Genomic DNA, 23,859 nt, shown 5'->3' with positions numbered 1-23,859 from the left:
TATTATTATTTTATTATTTTATTATATTATAATTTGATTATGCTATTATATTATCATATTATTATTTTATTATACTATAATATTATAATTTTATTATGCTATTATATTATTATATTATTATTTTATTATACTATAATATTATTATATTATTATATTATTATTTTATTATACTATAATATTCATATATTATTATATTATTGTATTATCATCTTATTACAATTACTATTATTTTACACGATAATATATCCCCGTGAAAAATGTGGTTGTCTTTAAATGAGATAAATATTGCTTAAAGCATGCCGAAAATTAATTGTAAATGGGAAATTGACGGGCGGTGACGATGTCGAGGGAATTCCTTAGAATTCAAGATCCCCGGACGGAATTCTATTTACATTATGCCGTGGTTTATGCGGCATTCAATTAAGCCTGAGATATTTGAACAAGGAATTCTCCCTCCCTCTCGAGGTGTCTCGGTTAGGGGAGCGTCGAATTTACAGCGCGTAATGCCTTCGGATTTATCTATATTACACTGTTATCCCCATAATTTCGTCGTTCGGGTGAATTAGATGCCGATTGGAATTGCTTTATGCTCATTTTATGCTGCTGTAGAACCAGCTGGAGATAAATAATTTTCGATCGCGACATCGGAAATACGATGAGAAATCAATTTTGACTGCACCAAAAACCGATCGAGAAATAAATGATTTTTAATGACAATAAAAACGCAACGAGTTATTTTTAAATATACGAGGAAGTGCACGTTTGTTAAGAATTGTTAAGAGGGGCACGACTGTTCTCGAGGAAGAAAATTTTTTTGTTCGGAGCAGCTGAAAGTACCGAAGACGCAGAAGAAAGTCGAGTTTCAATTATGTAAAGCTGTATAGCCGAGGCGTAAGTTTCCTTTTAGAGCGGTATATATATATACACTTTGTGGACAGCAGACGTCTAGTATTACATTCGCGTAAGTTGCGGGATGTAATTATAATTTTATATGGTGGAGCGAACGAAATTCAAAACTAGGGGCCTCGCGGGAAAGTTTACACTTAGCGGAGAGGATAAAATACGGTGGGTAATTGGCTCTCGGAAAAGATGGTACGGTGAACTCGGAACTGGAGGAAACTATACCTGAAACAAATCGAAAACTGATTCTATGGAATTATTTCATGACTGTAGTAGAACAATGAATCAGATTCGTTGTGGAGACTTATGTTCGTGAAATTCATCTATCGAGATAGGCGTTGGAAAAATGAATATTTTCTACTGGAAAGTTTTATGAAATGTTTGTGAAATCTGTATCTAAGAATAGCATAATTTCTATAATTTTGTCCTTTATATTTATATAAATTTTTACTGAGTAGTTTTAGTAGTTTAGGTTCATTGTTAAAGATTTTCAAGTGGACCCTTTTCTTTGGTTATAATTATTTGATTGTAGATTGTAGGAAGGAAATGATGATGAAATTGTGTGGAAGAGTTTAAAACTTTAGGATGAGATGGAATCAAAATGAAAATATAATGGGGTTTGAAGGAATGGAGGTCGAAATAAATTGTGAAATTGAAGGATATTTGAAGCAGGAGAGCTGAAAGTTTTGCGGTGTTTGAAGAAGTGGAAATCGAAGTTTAATGATGTTTGAAGTAGTAGAAATCGAAGTTTGACTATGTTTGAAGTAGTGGAGATCGAAGTTTGACGATGTTTGAAGGAGTGGAGATCGAAGTTTGACGATGTTTGAAGTAGTGGAGATGGAAGTTTGACAATGTTTGAAGGAGTGGAAGGTTTGAAAAAGTTTCTTAGATGGAGAAAAAAATCTTGGAAGAATTTTGAGAGGAAAAATGAATGAAATGTGAAGAGGTTGAATGAAAGTTAAAAAAAGATGAAAGAAAACTGGTACTAGCTGCACTACTGAATGAAAGGCGTTGCTGAGAGTGAACATGATACACGTGGACGACCTCTGGGAAGGGAGATAGAAATTTTTCAGGAGACATTTCCCATGTGTGGGAAGATGACACCATCGGAAAGAGGAGGACACGGAATTAGCTTGCCTAATGAGACGAGTGGTTCGACACAGAATAGATATAGCATCCTCCTTTCAAAGAGTCCATTATGAGGTGCACACAGGCGTCCCTACAATCGGTTAATCTTGTCAAGTGTGTTTTTGTGTGGAGTAGTTCGCCTTTGAGGTGCGGTTTAGCATTTCAGCTACCATATTCTCTGTTGGGCCCCGGAACAATTATCCAAAGTACGTTTCTACGGATTTGATAACTCTCTCACTATCTTTCTTTAATCTCAATCACGGATCTAAATCCTTGTCAGATTAATTTGCCAAAAATCACAGAGGCAAATAATTCTGTAATTATGTTTTTTATATCACAAAAATAAATAATTCTGTAATTACCTTTTTCAAAAATCTGGGATTGAATTGATTAATAATAATACAATTTTTTTAAACCGATGTTCTGCCTCTGTCTCTAAATCTCTAAATATCACTGCAACATCCAAGAAAATGTTTCCATCGCTTCGACAAATTGTTCTCCGCTGTTCTAACGTTGTTTAATACGCGTACAAATGGAACCATGTTTTTGAAATCACAGAGACGGATGCTCGCAGCTTATTTCGCGTTCACGGCCCTGTTGTAACTCGTTACGCTTTTCGCATCAGGTTTACCCACGCATTATTAATTTCATACATAATCAAATATTATTATGCGAACGTTTCTCGTTTCACGCATCTTTTATCAATGCTCTCCGATTATTCTTCCGGAATCACAGCCGGCAAACACCGCCTCTGATCACATTTCCCCCGCGATCACAGGGCCGCCGGATAATTCTCCGATAATGTTTTTCGAATCACAGGAGCTCGGAGAACATCTGATATTCGCTTTGATTAATGTTTACCAGGGGAACACGTAGGCAAGAACAAGCTTGATGCTCGGAGGGCTCGAGTTCCTCGGCTCCGCGCAGTTTATTAGCAAAATCTGCTGTCTTGAGGGATGACGCAACCGACGCAAGAGGGCGGCTGAATTCATTAACGATGTCAACGGAGTGTGCTCGTTAAACAGTAAATGAATTCCCGTTTAAGTTCCCCGTTAATTATCCACTCGGAGTGCTATATTCCGGGGCGAACTCGGCGAAAGTCCAAGTCTGGCCCGAGTGATACGGCTGATGGGGCGGATTAAAGTTGTCGCTAACTCGATGAACGCTGGCTCCCGGGACAACTTGTCTCGGCCAGCGATTTTTTAAACGGAACGGAGGAGCCCCGCTCGCTCGCGGATGCAATAAGGCCGAGACGTTCCCGACGATCAATCCTCGCCGTTTTCAAATTGCCGGTCGTCCCTTTGCTGCTGCCCCTGGAAAAATGCCGCGGATCCGACGCAATAATACGAAACTTCCTGGAAATATTTTCAACGCATAAAATAATGCCGCTTGTCCGCGAATTAATGGAGAATTAAGCGGAGCTCGTTACGATACAAATAACAATAAAAAAGCAATAATTTGAATTACAGCTAATGTATGGAATAAATTTGCATCGCGATAAGTTTTTAATAAAAACGTTAATTAGAGCGAATTTTCATAAAAATGCAAAGCGTACGAGATTTCTAAGAAAAATTTTCATCGCTGTGAATTTTAATAGAAATTTCGATTGCGATAGATATCTCATACGAAATTCTAGAAAGGTAAACAAATTCTTTTCATTGTGAAAATAAATTATACCGCAATAGCTTTGTTCACGGTGATATTTATATTATTGAATAATGCAAAATCCTCGAAGATTCACTGCATTTATCATCGAAGAGAATATTTTACATTTTTTTAATTCCATCCGTTTCACTTCTAATACATTTTAATTGGAATTTAATACATTATTTTATTCTATTTTATTTGACGTTAATACTTTTTAGTGGAAAGTTCTCGCTTCCGGTTACGGATGACGAACATCAATTTCTTTCCGGATAGTTCCGATCCTCCCGGTCCCCGGACTCTCGTCGTGGCTCGCCTAACTTTTTGAGGCGCACGAAAAAGTTGGCGTCTGTTTCGTCGCGGCGGCTGCATCCGGCGGGACCCGAATTTTCGACCGCGACAAAAATTGTCCGACCCAGTTCGAGGACACGGCAAACCCTTCGACACGATGTTGCAAAGTAATCGCTGCGGGAGTTCAGATTGTCATTGAGACGGGTGCGCATAATTTACATTCTTATTACCGGGACAGTGGTCCCAGGGGCGGGACGTCGGCGAGCATCGTCGTCCAAGCGGCTCTTAAATAAATTACGCTGTTCACTGTTTCAGCGAAATCTCCGCGATCTGTTCCAGGATGGTCATTTTCCTTTTTCGCGAGATTGTTCTCTTTATAGATTCGGAGCCAGGATCTTTTTTCTTGCTTTTACGCTGCGGAGTGTTTACACGGCGCCATTGCTTTATTATGCATGAGCCGAGCATTGCAATATCATGCGTAATGAAAATTTGCATCGTCTCTTATATCGAGCAGAAATTATTTCGAAATGTATTTCCGCTTTCGATGATGCTTATACGGTGATCGCAATGCTGCAGTATTTTCGAGTTTTTCATTTGTCTTCGGTGTTCTGTTTTTTCCTCCCATTTTGCAGTAAATGCATAAAATTTGCAGTCTGTTTATAAGTAGATTTCTGAACGTTTATGAACGTTGAATGTTTGTTTACATTACGTATATTTCACTTTAATGAACATTTTCTTTTGTATTTATGGATTTGAATGAGTTAGTCTCATGTTGAATGAGTTAGTCTGATATCGAATGAGTTAGTCTCATGTTGAATGAGTTAGTCTGATTTCGAATGAGTTAGTCTCATGTTGAATGAATTAGTCTGATATCGAATGAGTTAGTCTCACGTTGAATGCGTTAGTCTGATATTGAATTAGTTAATCTCACGTTGAATGAGTTAGTCTGATATCGAATGAGTTAGTCTCACGTTGAATGAGTTAGTCTGATATCGAATGAGTTAGTCTGATATCGAATGAGTTAGTTTCACGTTGAATGAGTTAGTCTGATATTGAATTAGTTAATCTCACGTTGAATGAGTTAGTCTGATATCGAATGAGTTAGTCTCACGTTGAATGAGTTAGTCCCACATTGAATGAGTTAGTCTCACGTTGAATGAGTTATTCTGATATCGAACGAATTAGTCTCATGCTGAATGGAACGGTCCTTAATCGCCTCGTATTCCTCGGAATTCGATCCAATTAAGAACGTATCATGCACAGAAAACTGTACCGAATTTATTGATATCGAAAGAAGCATTCGCATTCGCTTGGAAATATAATAAAATTCTACATAAATCCGAATATCGTTTTCCACGTATTCGACCATCTCGCAAAGCAACAATTTTGTGTCCCAAATATTGCAGAAGATTTTCCGAATAGACTTTCGGCCATTTCTCGGATCGAAAGCGCGATGTTTTGACGTTGACCGTGGCGACGCCGTTCAAACAGGAAACTTGTTAACTCGGAGGGCCAGGCTCGAGATGAGATTTCCTAGAAGATTCGAGACATCTTCGCCTTCGTGGGAACTTCGATTTTCTTCGGCAATCCCGGCAGCTACGGTCCCTTTATTCAATCTCTCGAGAAAAATTCTTGCAAACAATGGAGCGAAATTACAATTGTTATTCATGAATCATTGGGATTTACTAGAACAAAATCGTATAATAAATAATAACAATACCGCGTTAAAAATACCATGTGTAATTAAAAAGCCTAAAAATCAGCTTCAAGGTAATGTTAAATTGCTGTTAATTTTCTCTCGGTTAGTTTACATCTGTTATAAATTAGTTATTAATTGTATTAAATGTGCCACGTTGAAAATACAATATATAATTAAAAAGCCTAAAAATCAGCTTCGAGGTAGTTGTTATATTGTCATTAAATTGCTGTTAATTTTCTCACAGTTAATTTACATCAGTTATAAATTAGTTATTAATTGTATTAAATGTACCGCGTTAAAAACATCACATATAATTAAAAGAGCCTTATAACCAGCTTCTAATTATTTGCCAATTTGTCGAGAATTTATTCTTTGTTAGTTTACATTAGTTACAAAATTATCGTTAATTCTATCGTACACATATTAAATAGCTGTCTTCTATACTCTCATTTCTATTTATAAATTTCATTAAAAAATAAATTCGCTTATCTATTCCATGTCAACAAGGCCACACGTATAAGGTACTATAATAAAAAATCAAACAGCTGCGCACAAGTGTTCGATTTCGATCGGACAATATTTCGAGCTGCTTTCGGGAACCTCCTATCTCGGAGTAGGTAGAGGGGAGGGGGTACCTTTGTCGGCTTCCTCGGTATGGTAAAGGACGGCGGCGCGACAAACATCGACGTCGGAGGGCCAACTTCCTCCCGGTGCCGAGGCAGTATGAATTTCAAATTGCAACCCCGAGGCCGCATCATTCGTCCAGTCCTTCGAGCTTTCTGGCCTCATTTCCCGTCCTCCACGGTTGCTGACGCTGCGCCAACCGCGGCCGCGTTCCTCTATGCCGGCTCTGATCCGGCGGCGTTTCCGCTCCCGTATTCGTTACCCTCCCCGCGGATCATCCCGCTGTACCCAGGCTTCGCCCGAACCCGCCGGCTGCTAATTGTTTCGCAAACTAATTTTCACGGAAACATCCAGCCACTCCAGCTGGTGATCCCGCCGAATATCCTGGACCGAGTTCGAGCTCTTGCGTGGCATCTTGAAATCGGCGTACGTTGGCCCGATTGCCGTGGTTCTGTCCCGAATACCGTCGCTTTCGTTTCGACGATAATAATTTGACGGAGGAATTTTAAACAACAAGATTTTGATGTAACGTTTGGCGTTACAGTCGACGACGAAGTTGAAACGTCGCTGATGTTCGGCCGACGGATGGTCGATCTTTGAACAGCTGCAACTCCGTTGAAAGACAGCGTGAAATTATGAGGCTTCTTTTGAATTGAAGCTTGAAACCTCTACTTTATAATAACCTTTCTGGATTTTAAGTTCGATGCATCCTTATTGTTGGAACTCTTTAAATGTGCGACCATGATGAAAATGCTTGTTAAATCGAGAAGTGCCAAGTTTGGCAAAATGCACGGACCTTGTAAAATTTTTTTCTGATATGCCGTTTACAGAAAAATGAAGCCCGATCTTTCCTCTTTAATTTGAGATAAAATAAACTTCGCTGCGATTTTTTTCTCGCAAAGTTGCAGCGCTTTAAAGCGACCCTTGTAAATTCGATTTCTTTCATTAATACTGATTATTATAGCAAAGTGGAAAATTAACCATTCATAATGGTTGTTTCTAACAGCAATCATTTACGTTAATGGCATTAATTCTTGAGCTGTGTCTTGTAAAATTTCTCTCGTAGCACTTGTAATGTCAGTTGGGGCCAGAAGTGGGATCTTAACTCTCTGCTGTCACTCTTCCTATGCGATGCACGTATGTCATACAATTTTGAAACAAGTGTCGCCCAAAAACTAGCAGTATTAGAGACCAAAAAATTTGAGAATTTACTTTGAACATTCTAGATCATCGCTTCACTTATTAGAACTCGACACCTCACTTCCAAGTACACTGAATTAATTGTTAATTTCACTTTTTCGAAAAAAGGAAGCGGAGCATTTTGCTCCAACGTGACAGCGGAGTTCAATGTTAATATTAAATCTAGCTTAACCCCAGCTTAACCCTAGCTTAAACCTAGCTTAGGTTACCTGAGACCCTGATTAGACCCAGCTTAGTCCCAAAAAGTCCACGTCTTGCATTCCAGCACGCCGGACACTTTCAGCACCCTCCAACTGCATCACAGGTCACTATTCCCCCTTGATTACCCGGCCACGCCCACCGTTTTACCAGTCGACGGTGCACTTACGTATGCCCACGCCCACCTCGTACAATTGGCGGAGCCGGCTGACGTCAACAATGGGTGTCGCCGACGGCCTGATACTCGGCCCCCGACGTTAAGAATCGCGGTTCACGGCGCCGTAAAAAATCGCCGAGCACGAGTTAAATGAAACGTAACAAATTGGCATTCTTAAGAGGATGACTCTGCTCCGATGTATTCGGCGTCCGTCCGAGTAGGCGATCGGCGAACGGAATCGCGGCGCGCGAATTTATTCTTCGTCGAATCGCGACAAAGCGGGCGCTAATGGGAATCCTGCCGGTCCCGGGAAGTTCGCGGGACACGTAGCCAAAGGAAGTAGAAGTTCCGCCGGGTCGACGGCATCTGTATTCGAACGAGGCTCCCGGGAATTCGTGGGACTGGCGACTGCGACGAAAGAAAAGTTTTCCTTAAGTTGTCACGCCGCGCTCGTTCCGTCGCGTCCCTCCGTTCTTCTCCTTTTTCTTCGTAGTCCGGAGTTGTTTGAAAATGATCGAGTTAGAGGCCGTGGGAGGCCGGCTCAGCTCCCCGATCCCACTGAAATCCGCTCGCTCGTGAAACATCGGCGAATGAAATCCGCGAGAGGAAATAACGCGTTATCTCTCGCCGCGGAATATTGCGCTCGCGTTTGCAGCGAGAGCCAGCGCGGAGGGCCCGCAATTTTTAATTATTCCATTAAACAGGGGAAAATACAGTCGGACCCGCGGAGTGATTTTTACGCGCATCTCGTCCCGGGAGGAACGCGCGGAACGAGGATGCAGTGACCCCGCCAGCCTCGCAATATCAATTTCCTTTCGAGCGGATTTTTCGCCGAAGCCCGGCAACCGCCTCTCGCTTTCCGTACTCCTCCACCTCCGGACGGAATTCGCGACATAAATCTGACGGGATTACGCCGGATGAAAAGGATACGGGAAATAAGAAAATAGAAATCGACGGGACCCTTGTATTCCGAACAGGCTACTTCTTCCCGTTCTTCTTGACGTTCTCTCCTCTCCGCGAATTTCTCCGCGGCATTTGCCGACCCTTAGGAACTCCGAGAAATCGCCGGGGAATTATCTCGTGAGATGGTAGAAACGTATTGTCTTTTGTTCGTGCCTTCGTTGAAAGGTCGTTTAATTGGATTGGTTTATTTAACGGAAACTATCTCGGCGAAAGTTCAAGTCGATGCTAGCCCGTCAGAGGTGTAGTTTCAGAGTGGATTTCTACCGTCAGCTCCGGCGGAAAATTATGAGAAAATTCTGGAACGTTCTCTCGGACGGTGCACAGCGCTCCGAATTTTTTCGAAATTTTTCCGCGCGAAATCAATTTTTTACGAAATCCAGAAGTTCGAAAATGGTAACGTGGTCATTGGATAACTTCGGTATTTCTGAACTTCAGGATTTTCGAAAACATTGATCTCGCGATCGGAAATTTTGAAAAAATTCAGGGAGAAGTGTCCCATCGTACAGAATGTTCTTGAATTTTTTCCGAATTTTTCCTCGAGAAATCAATGTTTTACGAAATCCAGAAGTTCGAAAGTGGAAACGTGGTCACTCGATAGCTTCGGTGAAAAGTCGGTATTTCTGAACTTCAGGATTTTCGAGAACATTGATCTCGCGATCGGAAATTTTGAAAAAATTCAGGGTGAAGTGTCCCATCGTGCGGAACGTTCGTGAATTTTTTCATAATTTTTCGCGACACGGAGCCGAAGAAACAGAGAGCATCATCCTGATCGAATAACACGAACAAAAATCGATTTGCGCTTCGCGTTGACGTTGACAAAACGTAATTCCATTGTTACCGTACGGGCGAGAGAATATATCGTTGACGGAATTTTATTTTCCCTGCATCGACGTAGGAGGAACTTGTCAAACTCGAGGATACGATGAGGGGTTGTCCCTGGGGAATTTCGGTCCCTGAACCTACGCGATGGTTTCCGAGGATTTTAGGGAGACTGTCAGCGGGAATCCCTCGGTAACTCTAACAAACGACCGCGATGGTGAACCGAGCTTAAATCCTGCAACTGCTGTCCCGAAGCTTTGCGACAGTTCCTCCGTGAAACGCGCTTATTCATGGCCAGAAAAATTCTCTTTGCACGAAGATACGACCGTTCTGAAATATCGTAAGAAAGCATTCGACGTCCGTGCTTCGGAAAAGGGGCAAAACATTTTTCTTTGCCATTCGCGGAAAACCGAAGAACACCGATAACAATGATAACGAAAAATCAATTAATAATTAAGCTGAACGTACCAATTAGGAAACAGCGTGCAATTTTGGCTCTTCTTAAAACAGCAGCACAAACAATACGAAAAAAAATGTATAGACATTAACATAATCCAACTGTTTTATACTACTTACTATATTTTTTATACTACGATTTTATAATACTGTTGGTTAAATTGATATTTCTAGGTAATCTAATGAACTTGAAAATGTTTAATTCATATGAAGAAAATATAATGTGAGTTATCTAGTGAAGTACGATATACAAAAAAATAAATTAATAATCGGTGTTCCATAATAGCTCGACATGCTCGTATTTTATTATCTCGCTGGTATTATTTTTTAATTCGTATTAGATAAATATTTAAAAGTTCCTTGCGTTATCTGGAAACATCAGTCCGTCGATCAGTAGTATAAATATTCCACCATAACGCTTTTAATAAAATCTATTGCAATTTAATGTCCTCTTTGAAGCATTCCGCAGTAGGTGCTCGTATCTTATTCGACGAGTTTCGTACTTTTGCCGGGTTCCAGGATTTTATCGGAGCTTTCCTGGGAGAAGAAAAATCGACGGTATCGACGGTTGACACAAATATCGTTAGAGGCGGCCGAAACTCGAGAGGATTCACCTTTTCAGTGTCTCTTCGCTCGAATTTCCGCGCCCCGGCATCGAAACGAAACTGCGAAAGTATCGTGGAAACCGGATATATCGATACGAAGGACCCGGTATTGTCTACTCGAATTTCTAGTGGAAACGAGATCAGGGCAATTCCCGTGGACGACGATCAGTCGGGGGCATCGGAGCCGGTGATTTTCATAATTAACGTATTGTTCGCGGATATCGCGTCGCGCGGCCATCAAAAGCCTTCCGCCACGGTGGCTCCGGTGAATCGATTAGACGCGGAAGCATTTTAACACCTTCCGGCGTGGCGATGGGATTATCTGCTCTTGGTTCCCTTCCCTGGAATTTTGATACGCGAGGAAGGTCCCGGAAGGCGCCGAACACCAAACATTATTGCGGAAGGGTGCCTTTGTGATGGAATTTTCTGGGCGCGTAATTTCTGTCGCCTTGAATTTCATTGTCCTGGAAATTGAAGGAGGTTTGAAGCGGTGGAAATGATAGTTTTGGAATGTTTGAAGTAGTGGAAATGAAAGTTTGAGAATGTTTGAAATAGTGGAGATCGAAGTTTGACGATGTTTGAAGTAGTGGAGATCGAAGTTTGATGATGTTTGAAGGAGTGTAGATGGAAGTTTTATGATATTTGAAGTGGGAGAGATAGAAATTTACGTTTGAAGGAGTGGGGATGATGGTTTTAAAGTTTGATGATGACTAAGGAAGTGCTAACTCTTTAAACTACAATATTTGGAATAATAAAAATTAAGGAGATCGATGATGTTTGAGAATGTGTTCATTTAAGGACATGGTTTGACAATGTTTGTTTGGAGAAGTGGAAATGGTTGACAAAGTCTGTTTAAAATAGCAAAGTAAATGGTTTGGCAATATCTATTTGAAATAGTAAAGTAAATGGTTTGACAATGTCTGTTTAAAATAGCAAAGTGAATAGTTTGACATTGTCTGTTTGAAATAGTAAAGTAAATGGTTTGACAATGTCTGTTTAAAATAGCAAAGTGAATGGTTTGACAATGTCTGTTTGAAATAGCACAGTAAATGGTTTGACAATGTCTGTTTGAAATAGTAAAGTAAATGGTTTGACAATGTCTGTTTGAAATAGAAAAGTGAATGGTTTAACAATGTCTGTTTGAAACAATGAATTGAACGGTTTGATCATGTCTGCCTAAAATAATATAAAGAACGTATTCACAGTGCTTCAAGTATTGGTACCTAAAGTTCGATGATGTTCAAAGGTAATATAAATTCAAAAGTATCAGACTTTAAAGTTCGACGATGTTTGAGTAGGTATTAATTTCAAAAAAAGTAATTTCAAAACACAGAAATCACCGTTCCTTTGCATTTCGCTACCCGATTTCAAACTGCCCTCGGACAGAACCATAATTCGCTCGCGTGCTGCAAATTTCATAAAGGCCCTTATTAACTTAATGGCGGATGAACGGACCACTCCAGTTCTACAATGTCGCCACCGCAAATAAACGGACGAGTATTTCCTCGAGCGGCATCAGGTTATTAACTTAATGGGATATGTTCTTCATGCACTCGCGATCGCGTATAGCGCGCGTATGAAATCTGAATGTTTTAAATTGGAATAAAATTGTATCTGGTGACGAGAGAAGCATGCGAGACTCTGTATACATGCACACATACTTATACATATACAGTAATGTCTCCCTAACTGTCGCTCAGCTTGGAAACAAAAATGGACAATTTGGGAAGAGGAGGTACGATTGTTCGAGCCTTGCGGCTCGTTTTTATAATTATCGACAATTCGTAACTATAAAAACAAACCGCAAGGCTTGAATAATCTCCTCTTCCATAAATTGTCCATTTTCGTGGACAATCTGAGCGTCAATTAGAGAGACATTACTGTAGTTCGAAGACGAGCCGGTCCGAATCGAGGGCTCGAGTGATGTTTTAAGATAAGCTGCTATCTTCGGGATAAGTTTCGTGGCGGCCTTTTCAGATGACTGTGAACTATCGAGCGCCGATGATTAAGCCGTGCGTGCAAACAAATTTCCGAAGGTTTGATCGATGTATGCAGCCGGCTGCAGTCACGGAGTTACATATTATCACGACGATTCCAGTTCGCGGAGCGGGGCTACTGGTTGACCTAGAACTTTGGTAATACGGCCGAGCCAGCTGCTGTCCTGGGCCTACGAAGCCGCTAAATCATCCGACAGAGTCGAACGGCAGTCTCGCGTGGAAATGGAATTGTTATGATAAAGAACCTCGGATGACGACAGAACCGAGGGGAAATTGAAATTCCTTTGGCTCGTCTGCGACGGTTCCTCTAAATTCCTCTTAAATTCCAGCGTCTCTTGTTACCGCTGTAACCTTCGAAAATATTTTTCCTATTGCTCCAAAAAAATGTTACTGCACTGTTCGAACGTTACTTAATAAACGTGCAAAGTTTGGAATCATAATATTCGGTGTGCATGTTTTAAAAAATTCTGAAAAATTCAATTCAACCACGGGGAAGCTTTCCGCAGAATTTAAATTGCTCCTCTCGCTTCCATCTCTGCAACATTGAACAACAATGTGACCTTGACACCAAAAAATTTTAATTCGCTCTTCGTACGTTGGTTGAAACGTGTAAAAAATTTTGAATCGCGGCGTTCCGTATTTTTCTTTTAAAAAATTCCGAAAGTCGAGCAGGGGTTTCCTCGCGAACGTTTCGGCGTATCTCAAATTTCGGCGCCTCTTCTCGCTGACACCGCTGTACCTTCGAACAAAAATTGTACTGTCGCTGCAAAAAATTTTAACGCGCTCTTTGAACGTTGCTCGAAACGTGTACGTAATGTTAAACCGCGATATTCGGTAGGTTTCGTTTAAAAAATTCCCAAAAATTGACTGCGAATTTGCTACTGATGATCTCGCGATGAAGATACCTCGAAGGGTAACAGACGAATTTAGTTAACCCTTGACCTATCGCCTAACCTCGATCTCATTCCGCGAAGGTTCCACCAATATTCAAGCGACATCCCTTCCCCATTGTTGCATACGTGCCGCACGGTGGCTCGGCTCACCTGCGAGGTATGTCGATCAGAATCCCGGTCCTCCAGCAGCTCTGATTTCTGTGCGTGTCGAAGGAGGCACCCCGAGCAATTTTCGTAAAAGCTCGCCCTTCTCGAGAGCGAATCGATAAGGTAAACTGCGAGCGAGCGTGGATTTGAATGCAATGGAGCATGCAATCTCGAGACTCTATCGCGTTTTCACGGTTTCCAATACGCGAACGTCGCCGCGCCGGATCTGATAAGTGGCCACCGCGAACTTTATTCGGAAAGTTGGATTGTTATTATCGCGAAAACAACTTCTGCTAATGGCCCCGTGATTTGCCCCGTCCGAGCCGCGTGGCAACGGCGGTACGCCCGACAAACTTCTCACTTTGCCACATTTTCCTGCGAAGTACAATGTTGCGGGCGGAACTGTCCTAATAATAATAATTACACGGTAGTCGAACAATGTCGCGATGATTCCTGCCTTACGCGAAAAATTCGCATTAGTTTTCATTGACGAAAATGATTTAGTAGAAAAATTAAGTCGATGATAAAATCGAGTCGATAGTAAAAATTGTTTTATAGTAATAAAATTGAATCAATTTAAAAATTGCTTCTCGGTACAAAATTGACTGAATAATAAAAATTAACTCAATATTATTTCTGCAATAATATTGAAATAATAATGATATATTAACGCAATAAAATACAATTTACTGAATAATAAAACTGACTCAATAATAGAATTGTCTTGATTAAATAATTAACTCGACAATAAAATTGAATCAATAACAAAATTGACTCAGCAATAGAATTGACAGAATGTAAAAATTGTCTCAGTAATAAAATTGACTGAATTTAAAAATTGCCTCAATAACAAAATTGACTGAATAATAAAAATTAACTCGATATTATTGCAGGCACAATATTGAAATAATAAGAATATATTAACTCGATATTACAATGGACTGAATAATAAAGAATCAATATGTAAGACTCAATAATAAAATTGTCTTGATGAAATAATTAACTCGACAATAAAATTGAATCTATAACAAAATTAACTCATTTAGAAAATAGTCTCAATTTAAAAATTAACTTAATAAAAAATTGAGAATAATAAAATTGACTGAAATAATAACAAATTGAATAATAGAATTGACTGAATAATAAATAGACTGAATAATAAAATAGACTGAAAAATGACTCAATAATAAGATTAAGTCAGCAATAAAAATAGACTCAATTTAAACATTATCTAAGTAAAAAATTGAATAATAAAACTAATCGAAATAATAAAATTGACTGAATGATAAAATCGACTGAAAATTGACTCAATAATAAAATTAAGTCAGTAATAAAATAGACTCAGTTTAAAAATTATCTCAGTAGAAAAATGAATAATAAAATTAATTGAAACAATAAAATTGACTGAATAATAAAACAGACCGAATAAAAAAAACAGACCTAATAGTAAAATAGACTCAACACCGAGACCGACATAATCGCAACATAATCGGACACCGAAATTCGTTGGTCGTTAATTGCGTTTGTAGGCGGAGTGAAATCACGCGACACATGCGAGAAGCGGTTCGACCGGGAGCGGGCCGCCCGTTTCAGTGCCCGCAAGACGGCGATAAATCTCCGCTCGCAGTTAAATGCCGGACGATGGACGTCTTCTTGCTCCTTAAGCGTTAAATCGGTAGAGGTCGAGCCCATTTACTCGCGAGCGAAAGAATTTCCGCCGATTTCTGGCACGATCCCCTGGCACCGGCAAGATTTATCGCTTCTTTGAACTGGTTCCCCCGCTATTAATATGATGTTCGTTAGCAATCGTTCCCTTCATTTCAATTTCAATGGTCCGCGACGCCGGACGTTTCTGCAAACACGGCGCGGGGTCGGCAATTAGGGTGCACAAACATCTTCGCGCGTAACTCCGTTCCAAGTGACTGACATTGCAACATCCCGAGGACACTAAGCATGCGGTTAGGCCAAGGTCGTGAACCGGTGACGGCAAATATCATACGGAATAGGTCGTGTTGTTTTGACATCTTAGGATTACTGCCTCCGCGTTAGGCTTGTTTGGTTTCCGCGCAAGAAAAATTAGTGAGAGAAATTCTCACCCTCAAGAGGTATGGTGGTTGAAGTAGGTTTCTCGAGGTTGAATCAACTATAGTTTGAGATCGTTTTTATTGATTTCGCAGAGGTTTTACACGAACCTGAAGTTTTATGTCCAACATTCAATTCGCCACCTGTCCGACTCCCTTGACGTAATTAATGACGTTATGCTGGATATGCGTACGTGATCTTGTTACGACGGAATGAGTCGTGGAAATCAATTTTTAACAACATTTTTAAATGTAATATACTGATCAACAAATTTATAGCATAGGGAAATTTTGGATAAAAATTGGCCATCTTTGACCGACGATAACTCCGCGAAAAATCATTGTACGAAGATGAATATTTTTTTCAATTAAAGCTTGAAACCTCTACTTTAAAGTACTGTATCTAATTTTTAAGTATGATGCAACCTTGTCACTGAAACTCTTTAAATGTGCGATCATGTTGAGAATACTTGTCACATCGAAAATTGTCAAATTTGCCAAAAAGGCACGGACTTTGTGAAATTTTTTTCGAAGATGCCGTTTACAGCGAAATGAAGTTCGATCTTTCCTCTTTAATTTAAGGCAAAATGAACTAGGTTGCGATTTTTCTTCGCGAAGTTGCAGCACTTTAAAGTAACCCTTGTCAATCTTGTCAATTTTCAATGTGACAAACACGTGCTTACACAGTTATTAGTAACAAGGGTGCGTTAAACTTAAAACCAAAAAATTCTTCCAAAAGTAGAAGCTTCAGGCTTTAATTTAAAATAAATTTCATCTTCCTGCCACAACTTTTCGCGAAGTTATCGTCGGTCGAAGTTGGCCAATTTTTATCCGAAACATTTTTCAGCGGTGAATAAATTCGGCGTAGAATTCAGTATATTATGGAGTTGGCATTTATTAACGATCCAAGACACGGTGATTAATTGATCTGCCTGGGTGCGTGTTCCATATCCATTCTTATTGGTACGAAACATCCGTGCCACGCGAAATTATAAATGTCCCTTCAAGGCAGCCGCTGGTAATCGAGGTTTCGCGGTGAACAAACCGCTGCCGAGCCCCGAGACTCGCCAGAGGCCTCCAGAATCGCGAGAAAACTGCAATTTTTATCAAACCCGGTAACCCCGGAGTTTTCGAATTTGCGGGATTGAATTTTAGACTGCAGCCTGTCGGGCACGACCGCGCTGAATTTCTCGGACTACTGATCGACCATGTATCGTCCCAGTTTCATTCGATTCGCAGACCTTCTCCAAAGGACTCATTGTCAGCGGAATTGAATAGTCGACAAACGAAATTCGGAGTTGCTGTTCGAATTTCGAGTGTTCGAAAATTCCTAGAAAATTTATATAAATTCTATATATTCTACATATAAAACCTCATAGAATTTTTATTGTTCTTTATTATTCAATTAATATATATGGATCTATTGATATTACATCGGCGGATCGATGACGCTTCGATCAAAATTACATGCATTTCAATTACAATTACAATTGAAAATTATTATCTTGGTGGACTAAAAATTCCACGATAAATTCCTAAATCGTTTTTAAATTCTAAAACTCGTACTTTCATAGTCGAATTTGCCACATTTTCGAGCAATTTTAATTCTTAATTCGTATCCGAATTGTCCTGTAAATATCGACTCTTAAAAATTACGTTCCAGTCATCCAAAAAACTCAACAAACGTCCAAGTCGTGCTGAATTTGAAAAAATCGAATCGTACGTTTCACAATCGTGAAATTTGCAAGGTTTTCCCAGAGCAGACTCGCAGCCACGCCGTGCATAAATTAACCGGTCCGAGTTTCCGGTGATAAAGCGATGCAATTAAGCAGTCGCGAATTCCGTCGCCTAAGTATAGCGCGCGGATGAACGGCGCCTTGATAAAAGCAAAAGAGCAGATTGTCCGGCGTCGAATTAGATCGGCTGATTCGTCGGGATCCGAGCGGGACTCGAAGTCGGCGGGCGACAATGGTCCCTTTTGAAGAGGAACGTCGACAATAGAGGCGTCGACGTCTGCCGGTAGGAATGCCCGGTGGGCTTTGAGCTGCTCCGCGTCGTCTAATTATAGCGCGGACCATGGAAATGTATTCGTTATTATGAGGCACGGACGCATTCGGTCTAGATTCGTCTCTGAGCCGCGGCGGGAGACCGACACCCTGGGCCTGCTCTTCTAAATCTGGGTTTCGGACGCTTTCGAGACCAAACACGACCTCGTTCCGACAATTTATCGCGCAGATTAATTACCGCAAATTGCCCCGAAACGCGGTCTTTTTCGAACGTCTCGACGATGTCTCGAATATGAACCGTTCGATTGCGTTTAAACTCGGCGCACAGCTGCATTGGACGTTCGCTTTTCGCCCGAATGAGAAATGAAATCGTTGCTTGCGAGATTCTCGAAGATTTTCGCGGATTCAAAAATGAACAGAATAGAGAGTTGTGATCGTAGGATGATGAAATTTTTTTTTAATTGAAGCTTGAAATTTCTGCTTTCGGATACTGTTTCTCGATTTTAAGTTCCACGTACCATCACCACTGTAGCCATTTAAATGCGAAGCCACGTTTTTCACATCGAAAATTGCCGTGTTTGACAAGGGTTACTTTAAGGTATTATAACTTCGCGAGAAAAAATCGCAGCCTCGTTTCTTTTTTTTCAATTAAAGAAGAAAGATCGATCTTCATCTCACTACAAACGGCATCTGCGGAGAAAATTTTACAAAGTCTGTGCACTTCGTCAAACTTGATACTTATCAATATGACAACATTTTTCAATATGACAACATGGCTACACATTTAAAGTGTTACAGTAGCGAAGTTACGTCAGACTTAATATCCAGAAAAACCATTCGAAAGTAGAAGTTCCAAGCTTTAATTTAAAAAAATATTCGTCTACGTACAATGATTTCTCGCGGAGTTATCGTCGGTCAAAGTCGGCCAATATTTGTCCAACATTTCACGCTGATTTTTCACAAAGTTATCGTCCGTCAACGTTGGCCAATTTTTATCAAAAATCTGTCCATGCTGTACTTTTCTCGAGCAGTGTAACCTAGATTTATAAAAAAAATTCCGCGTGCAATTCTGGCAGCGGGATGCAGAAAGACCGCGCGCAGCTCGCACGGTTTTTCTCGGTTCTGCTGGACGATTACGAGCAGGCAAGAGCTGTCGGAGATAATTCACTGTGCGCGCTGCAACAAATCTAATTACAATGTAAGCGAGCGGGCCAGCCGGGCTTACGGCGGCCCGAGTGAAGTGTCAAAAGTATTTCGGAGCCGACGGTGCCGTAAATCACCGCCGGATGACCCCCGTAAATCGCTCCCGCCGCGCCGCGCGATTTATTTGCTCGCGTCGCATCTTTGTTTACACTCCGCTGGAGATGTTTTCCTTGCGAACGATGCCGGGAACAACATGGCCCCATAAGCCGTTGGACACCGCGGACTAAACTTAACTCGGCACTCTAATCGAGCCGGCCATTGTGCAACATTCTCGACGAACCCGGACAAATAAACAGTCGGCGACAAATATATGTATCTCCAAGTTGGACTGTATGACTTGAATTTATTTTTACACGATAAAGGGAGTAGACTGCTGGGCAGTGACTAAAATGCATTTTTAAATTTTGCTAATAAATTTAATTTATTGCTAAGAATAATAATGTAATAAAATAAATTTAATATTGTGCTGATAAATATCTGCTACATAAATCTATTGATATTATATTGGCGAATGGTCTGCCGGATAAAATCAATTACTCATTTTTACATGAATTTTAAAAATAATTACACGTACAACAAACTCTAAAAATTATTTTATTTGGTCAATTAAAAATTGCATAATTAATTCCCAAATTGTTCTGAAATTTTTGTTCTAAAATGCTCTCTTTAATTTTGCAATTACTGGAAATGACGAAAAGGGATGGAAAAAACTCCCATCGGATTTTATGGGGTGCATGATATTAAGCATTAGGATATATTGTCATAAAGTAGAGACTTCAATCTACAATTTAAAAAAAGAAGCATAATTTTACGATAGCTGTTAACGGAATTACAGCCGATCAAAGATCGATAATTTCTCGATCACAAATTAGGAATACTTCGATTTTCTTGTTGAGTGAACAAATTTGTTGTAAAATTTTGCAACTGAATTCGATTCTAAATTATTCGCAATGTTACTTTTGAAATAGATTTCTAACCACGCCGCGTTTCGCCAATTTCTTCCTTTATTTCCTTCGCTTTGTCTCGTTCTTTTATCGTTTACCGTATATTTAGCAGGAAGTACCGTTTCTACGATTCCAATTTTTTAATAAAACCTCCGAAGCTCTCTCTCTCTCTCTCTCTCTCTCTCTCTCTCTCCAAGGTGTACGTCAAGGGATTCAGGTTCCGTCGAGATTCAACGCTCGAGCGTCGAGATGAAATTATAAAAACAACGAACACGAGATCCTTGCCGCTCTAGAATTAATTCGCCGTGGCTACTGTACAATCAACCTGCGCGCGAAGTTTCGTTGCTGGCGACGCTCCAATTTCATTAAACCGTGAAAAATTGCTGGCCGTCGAATTCGAACCGGATAACCGATCGGTTTCGCATCAGTCCTCGATCCAATCGTCGTTAGTATCGAACCTCGCGGATATTCTCGCGGACCGGTTAACGCGATTACCGGAATCCTACGACGACGACAATCTAATTTTCTACGGAACGATCCGAACTGCTTACCCGCAACCGTCTAATAGTCCCGGCAATTGATTCGCCGTTCAAAATTGAAACAAATCTAGCCCGCGATCCTATTACGTTAACGAGGATGCCCCGATCGTTTGCCTAATCTTCTTACTGGCCGCGACCACCGGTGCCCGGGTCACCGGCGACCCAGATATTCATCGTCGCCCTTCGACACGCACCGCCGAAGAAAGTTACAGCATAGACAAATTTTTGGTAAGAATCGGTCAACTTCGACGGACGATAACTCCGCGAAAAATCATTGCACGCGGATGAGTATTTTTTTAAATTAAAGCTTGGAACTTCTACTTTTGAATGGTCTTTCTCGATATTAAGTTCGACGCAACCTTGCTACTGTGGTCCTTTAAATGTGAGGCCGTGTTGAATATTGTTGTTCTATTGAGAAGCGCCGAGTTCGACGAAATGCACGGGCTATGTAAAATTTTTCCCGGAGATGCCGTTTACGCTGATTCTTCCTCTTTAATTCAAAAAAAAAGAAACAGAGCTGCGATTTTTTCTCACAAGGTTACGGCGCCTCAAATTAACCCTTGTCGGACTCGGCAATTTAAGCATATGGAAGACACGAGTTCCGCGTGTCTCTGAATTCGGGTCAGAGTTGACTCTGGCACCGGTTCAGTTTACGATAGACTAGACCTTGTAGTCGCAGACATAGTGGCGATTGGGAAGGATGCTTGACTTCGTTGCGCTTGCTGGGAATTAGAATTGTCGTAAGAATCTGGGCTAGGATTAGGATTCAAAACCCGTCTTGGTGTACCCTAAGTCCAGGCCAGCCTTTGCAGAGCTAGCTAAATCGATCCTTTTAAGTCCGACGCGAGTCGTTAGGGTCGTACGTGACCCACGACTTAACCAACTCGACGGATCTCGAATTCAGTCTATCTTGTCCTAGCTGAGTCGCTCTCGTCGAGCTCCCGGTCGATGAACGGTGATCGAAGGTACTCCAAAAGACGTTCACGCGATACCCTAAGCTCACGATCCGAACCTAGCGTTAACTCTTTCAGCCAGGCCGCGCGCGGTCGAGCCAGATAGCATAACAGATTCAGCGGGAGAAGAAGAGAGCAGCGGGGGATCGGTTCCTCGTTTGGATGACTCGTGCAGTCCGGGCGGAATCAGGATCCGATTGCCCTCGTTGGTGGCGAGATCTGAAGAAAAAGGGCCAGCAGTGAGCCCCACCGAAACCCTCCGGACCCCACGTTTCCCGTCGAGGGAGGTGCCTCGAGGAATTCGCGGCAGGCTCATCGCGGAAGATGGACGATGACGAGACAGACGAGAAAAGAGAGTCGATAACGTTGGTGAGCAAGATGTCTCGCCAGCAGTCGAGATCCAGGACTCTGGTCGCCTCTTCCAGGCTCTCCAGGTTGGAGACTTGCAAGAGGTCCACCGAGTCCGACACCATGGAGTGCGCCTCGGAGAGCGAGGTGGAGAACATCCCGAAGGACGACGAGACCCCTGAGCCTTTGGTCACCGACGAGAAGGGCAACAGGATATCAGGGCACGACCGCCACTCGCTGGACGTTCCCGAGGAGGCAGAGTCGCTGCTGATGAACCGTCAGGTGACCAGGACCAATTTAAGCGTCAGGGAAGAGGTGTCCAGGTTCTCCGACACCCGCATCGGCCTATTCAACCGGAGTCCCCAATCGTCCTCCAGCCAGGAGGACTACGAGCCCGAAGTCAAGAGCCTGATCAAGCTTCAGAAACCGAACCAGCAACATCTACTGACTGCTACCACCGGCGGACAGATGTCAGCCAGGTCCATGGAGAGCCTGAGGTCCTCCAGAAACTTCGTCAGCGCTGACGACCGCTACGGCGACGACTCAAAGTCCCTGGAGTTCCTGTCGACGAGCTCCGAGTCTCATATGACCACCTCGAAGAGCCAGTACAGGAGCTTCCTATCGTCCACGAAGGACGCCAGGAAGATAATCACTGTCGAGTCGAAGAGCAGTGACAACCTCCACAGAGAGGAGAGCCTAAACGCTGAAGTCCGAAGAGGATTGTTCGCCAACACTGGCCTCGAAAGAAAGATACCCCAGCATCTGAGCCTGCCACCTCCGTCCAACGTGTTCTCACTGACCAGTCCAGGTGGCAGCGACAGAAAGATCACCATACTCAGCCCGCACTCGCCGGTACAGACCTCGGAATTCCAGTTCTCCATGCAAACCATCAAGAACAAGCGCAAGAGGGCGATCGTTCTGCCGAGGTTGGTGTTGCCCAGAAGCGATTCCGAGGTGTTCTTAGAGTGAGTAGTTAACTGATAAGGCTTATGGGATATTTGGTGTTGGACTCCTTTGGGTGGATAATTGCTACCGAGAGAGTCGGTTGAACGATGCTCGTGCTGTTCTGAGACTGCCGGGGTAAGCACATGGCCAGCTTGTGCGAAGGTATGGAATTTCGTCGCGTAATCGGTCGACGGAAATTTGGGTCGTCTGATGAGTTAATGAGTATTCTACTTGTCCTATCAGCCGCGATCAATTACGAGAGATTCTACTTGTCTGAACAGCCATAGAATATTCTTCGCTTGTCTGACCAGTCAGGAGATGTTCTACTTGTCTGACTAGTTGCTTAATGTTCTACTTGTCTGAACAGTCATTATGTATTCTACTTGTCTGATCAGTTGCTAAATATTCTACTCGTCTGAACAGTTACTTATCTGATCAGTCAATAAAAATTCTACTTGTCTGACCAGTCACTAAATGTTCTACTTGCCTGATTATTCGCTAAATATTCTACTTGTCTGACCAGTCACTAAATGTTCTACTTGTCTGACCAGCCAAAGAATATTCCACTTGTCTAACCAGGCAAAGAATGTTCTACTTTTCTGACCAGCCAAATAATATTCTACTTGCCCAACGATCTATAAAATATTCTATTCGTTCGACCGGTCGACCATAGTGCCTTTTTTTACGAAAAAAAACCTCCATCCGTTATTCGCCGTGCTACAGAAGCGAAATAATTGACTGCGTCTACCGCGGGCAGAAAATTTTCACTTTCGGGTGTGTCGAACTGGGAAATTGGAAATCACCTATGCATTGGAACAGCATTTGAAACGTTGTTATCACGGTGAAATCGAGACGCTAAATTGAACTCGTCCCGCGCACATCCCCCGCTGATTTTATTGCTCGATTTCAGCCCGGCAAACAGCGCGCGCCGTGTGTTCTGGTTTTAATAAAATATATTGACGAGAGACCCGGCCTTCTTTGTATGTTTTGTGTCGTCGGAATCCGCGGGCGTACGCTAGCACAAATGAACACACGAGCCAGCATAAAATTGTTCTCTCGAATTACGGGCAAAAAATCTCGACCGTGATTGTGCAATCCTTTGTGCTGGGCTGTTAAGGG

The 23,859-nt window shown here is 41.7% G+C and overlaps 1 protein-coding gene across 11 annotated transcripts in view; it reads left to right on the top strand.

Moving 5' to 3' along the window:
- The window catches only part of dnc (phosphodiesterase dunce), a 540,449-nt gene that overhangs the window by 342,793 nt on the left and 173,797 nt on the right, over window positions 1-23,859 (top strand). For 4 of the 11 annotated variants that reach the window (XM_076521355.1, XM_076521353.1, XM_076521352.1 and 1 more), the window contains exon 2: window positions 21,526-22,760. The exons of 6 other annotated variants lie outside the window; for them this stretch is intronic. In XM_076521355.1, coding sequence (XP_076377470.1) covers window positions 21,772-22,760 — 989 coding nt within the window. In that variant the 5' untranslated portion in view covers window positions 21,526-21,771. The remainder of the gene's footprint in view (window positions 1-21,525; window positions 22,761-23,859) is intronic. One more of the 11 variants, XM_076521354.1, reaches the window with a different exon arrangement.

This window comes from Megalopta genalis, chromosome 5 (genome assembly GCF_051020955.1).
Source record: "Megalopta genalis isolate 19385.01 chromosome 5, iyMegGena1_principal, whole genome shotgun sequence".
Taxonomy (NCBI): Eukaryota; Metazoa; Arthropoda; class Insecta; order Hymenoptera; family Halictidae; genus Megalopta; species Megalopta genalis.
Note: the sequence above shows the minus strand (reverse complement) of the source record. Positions and strands in the feature narration are given on the sequence as shown.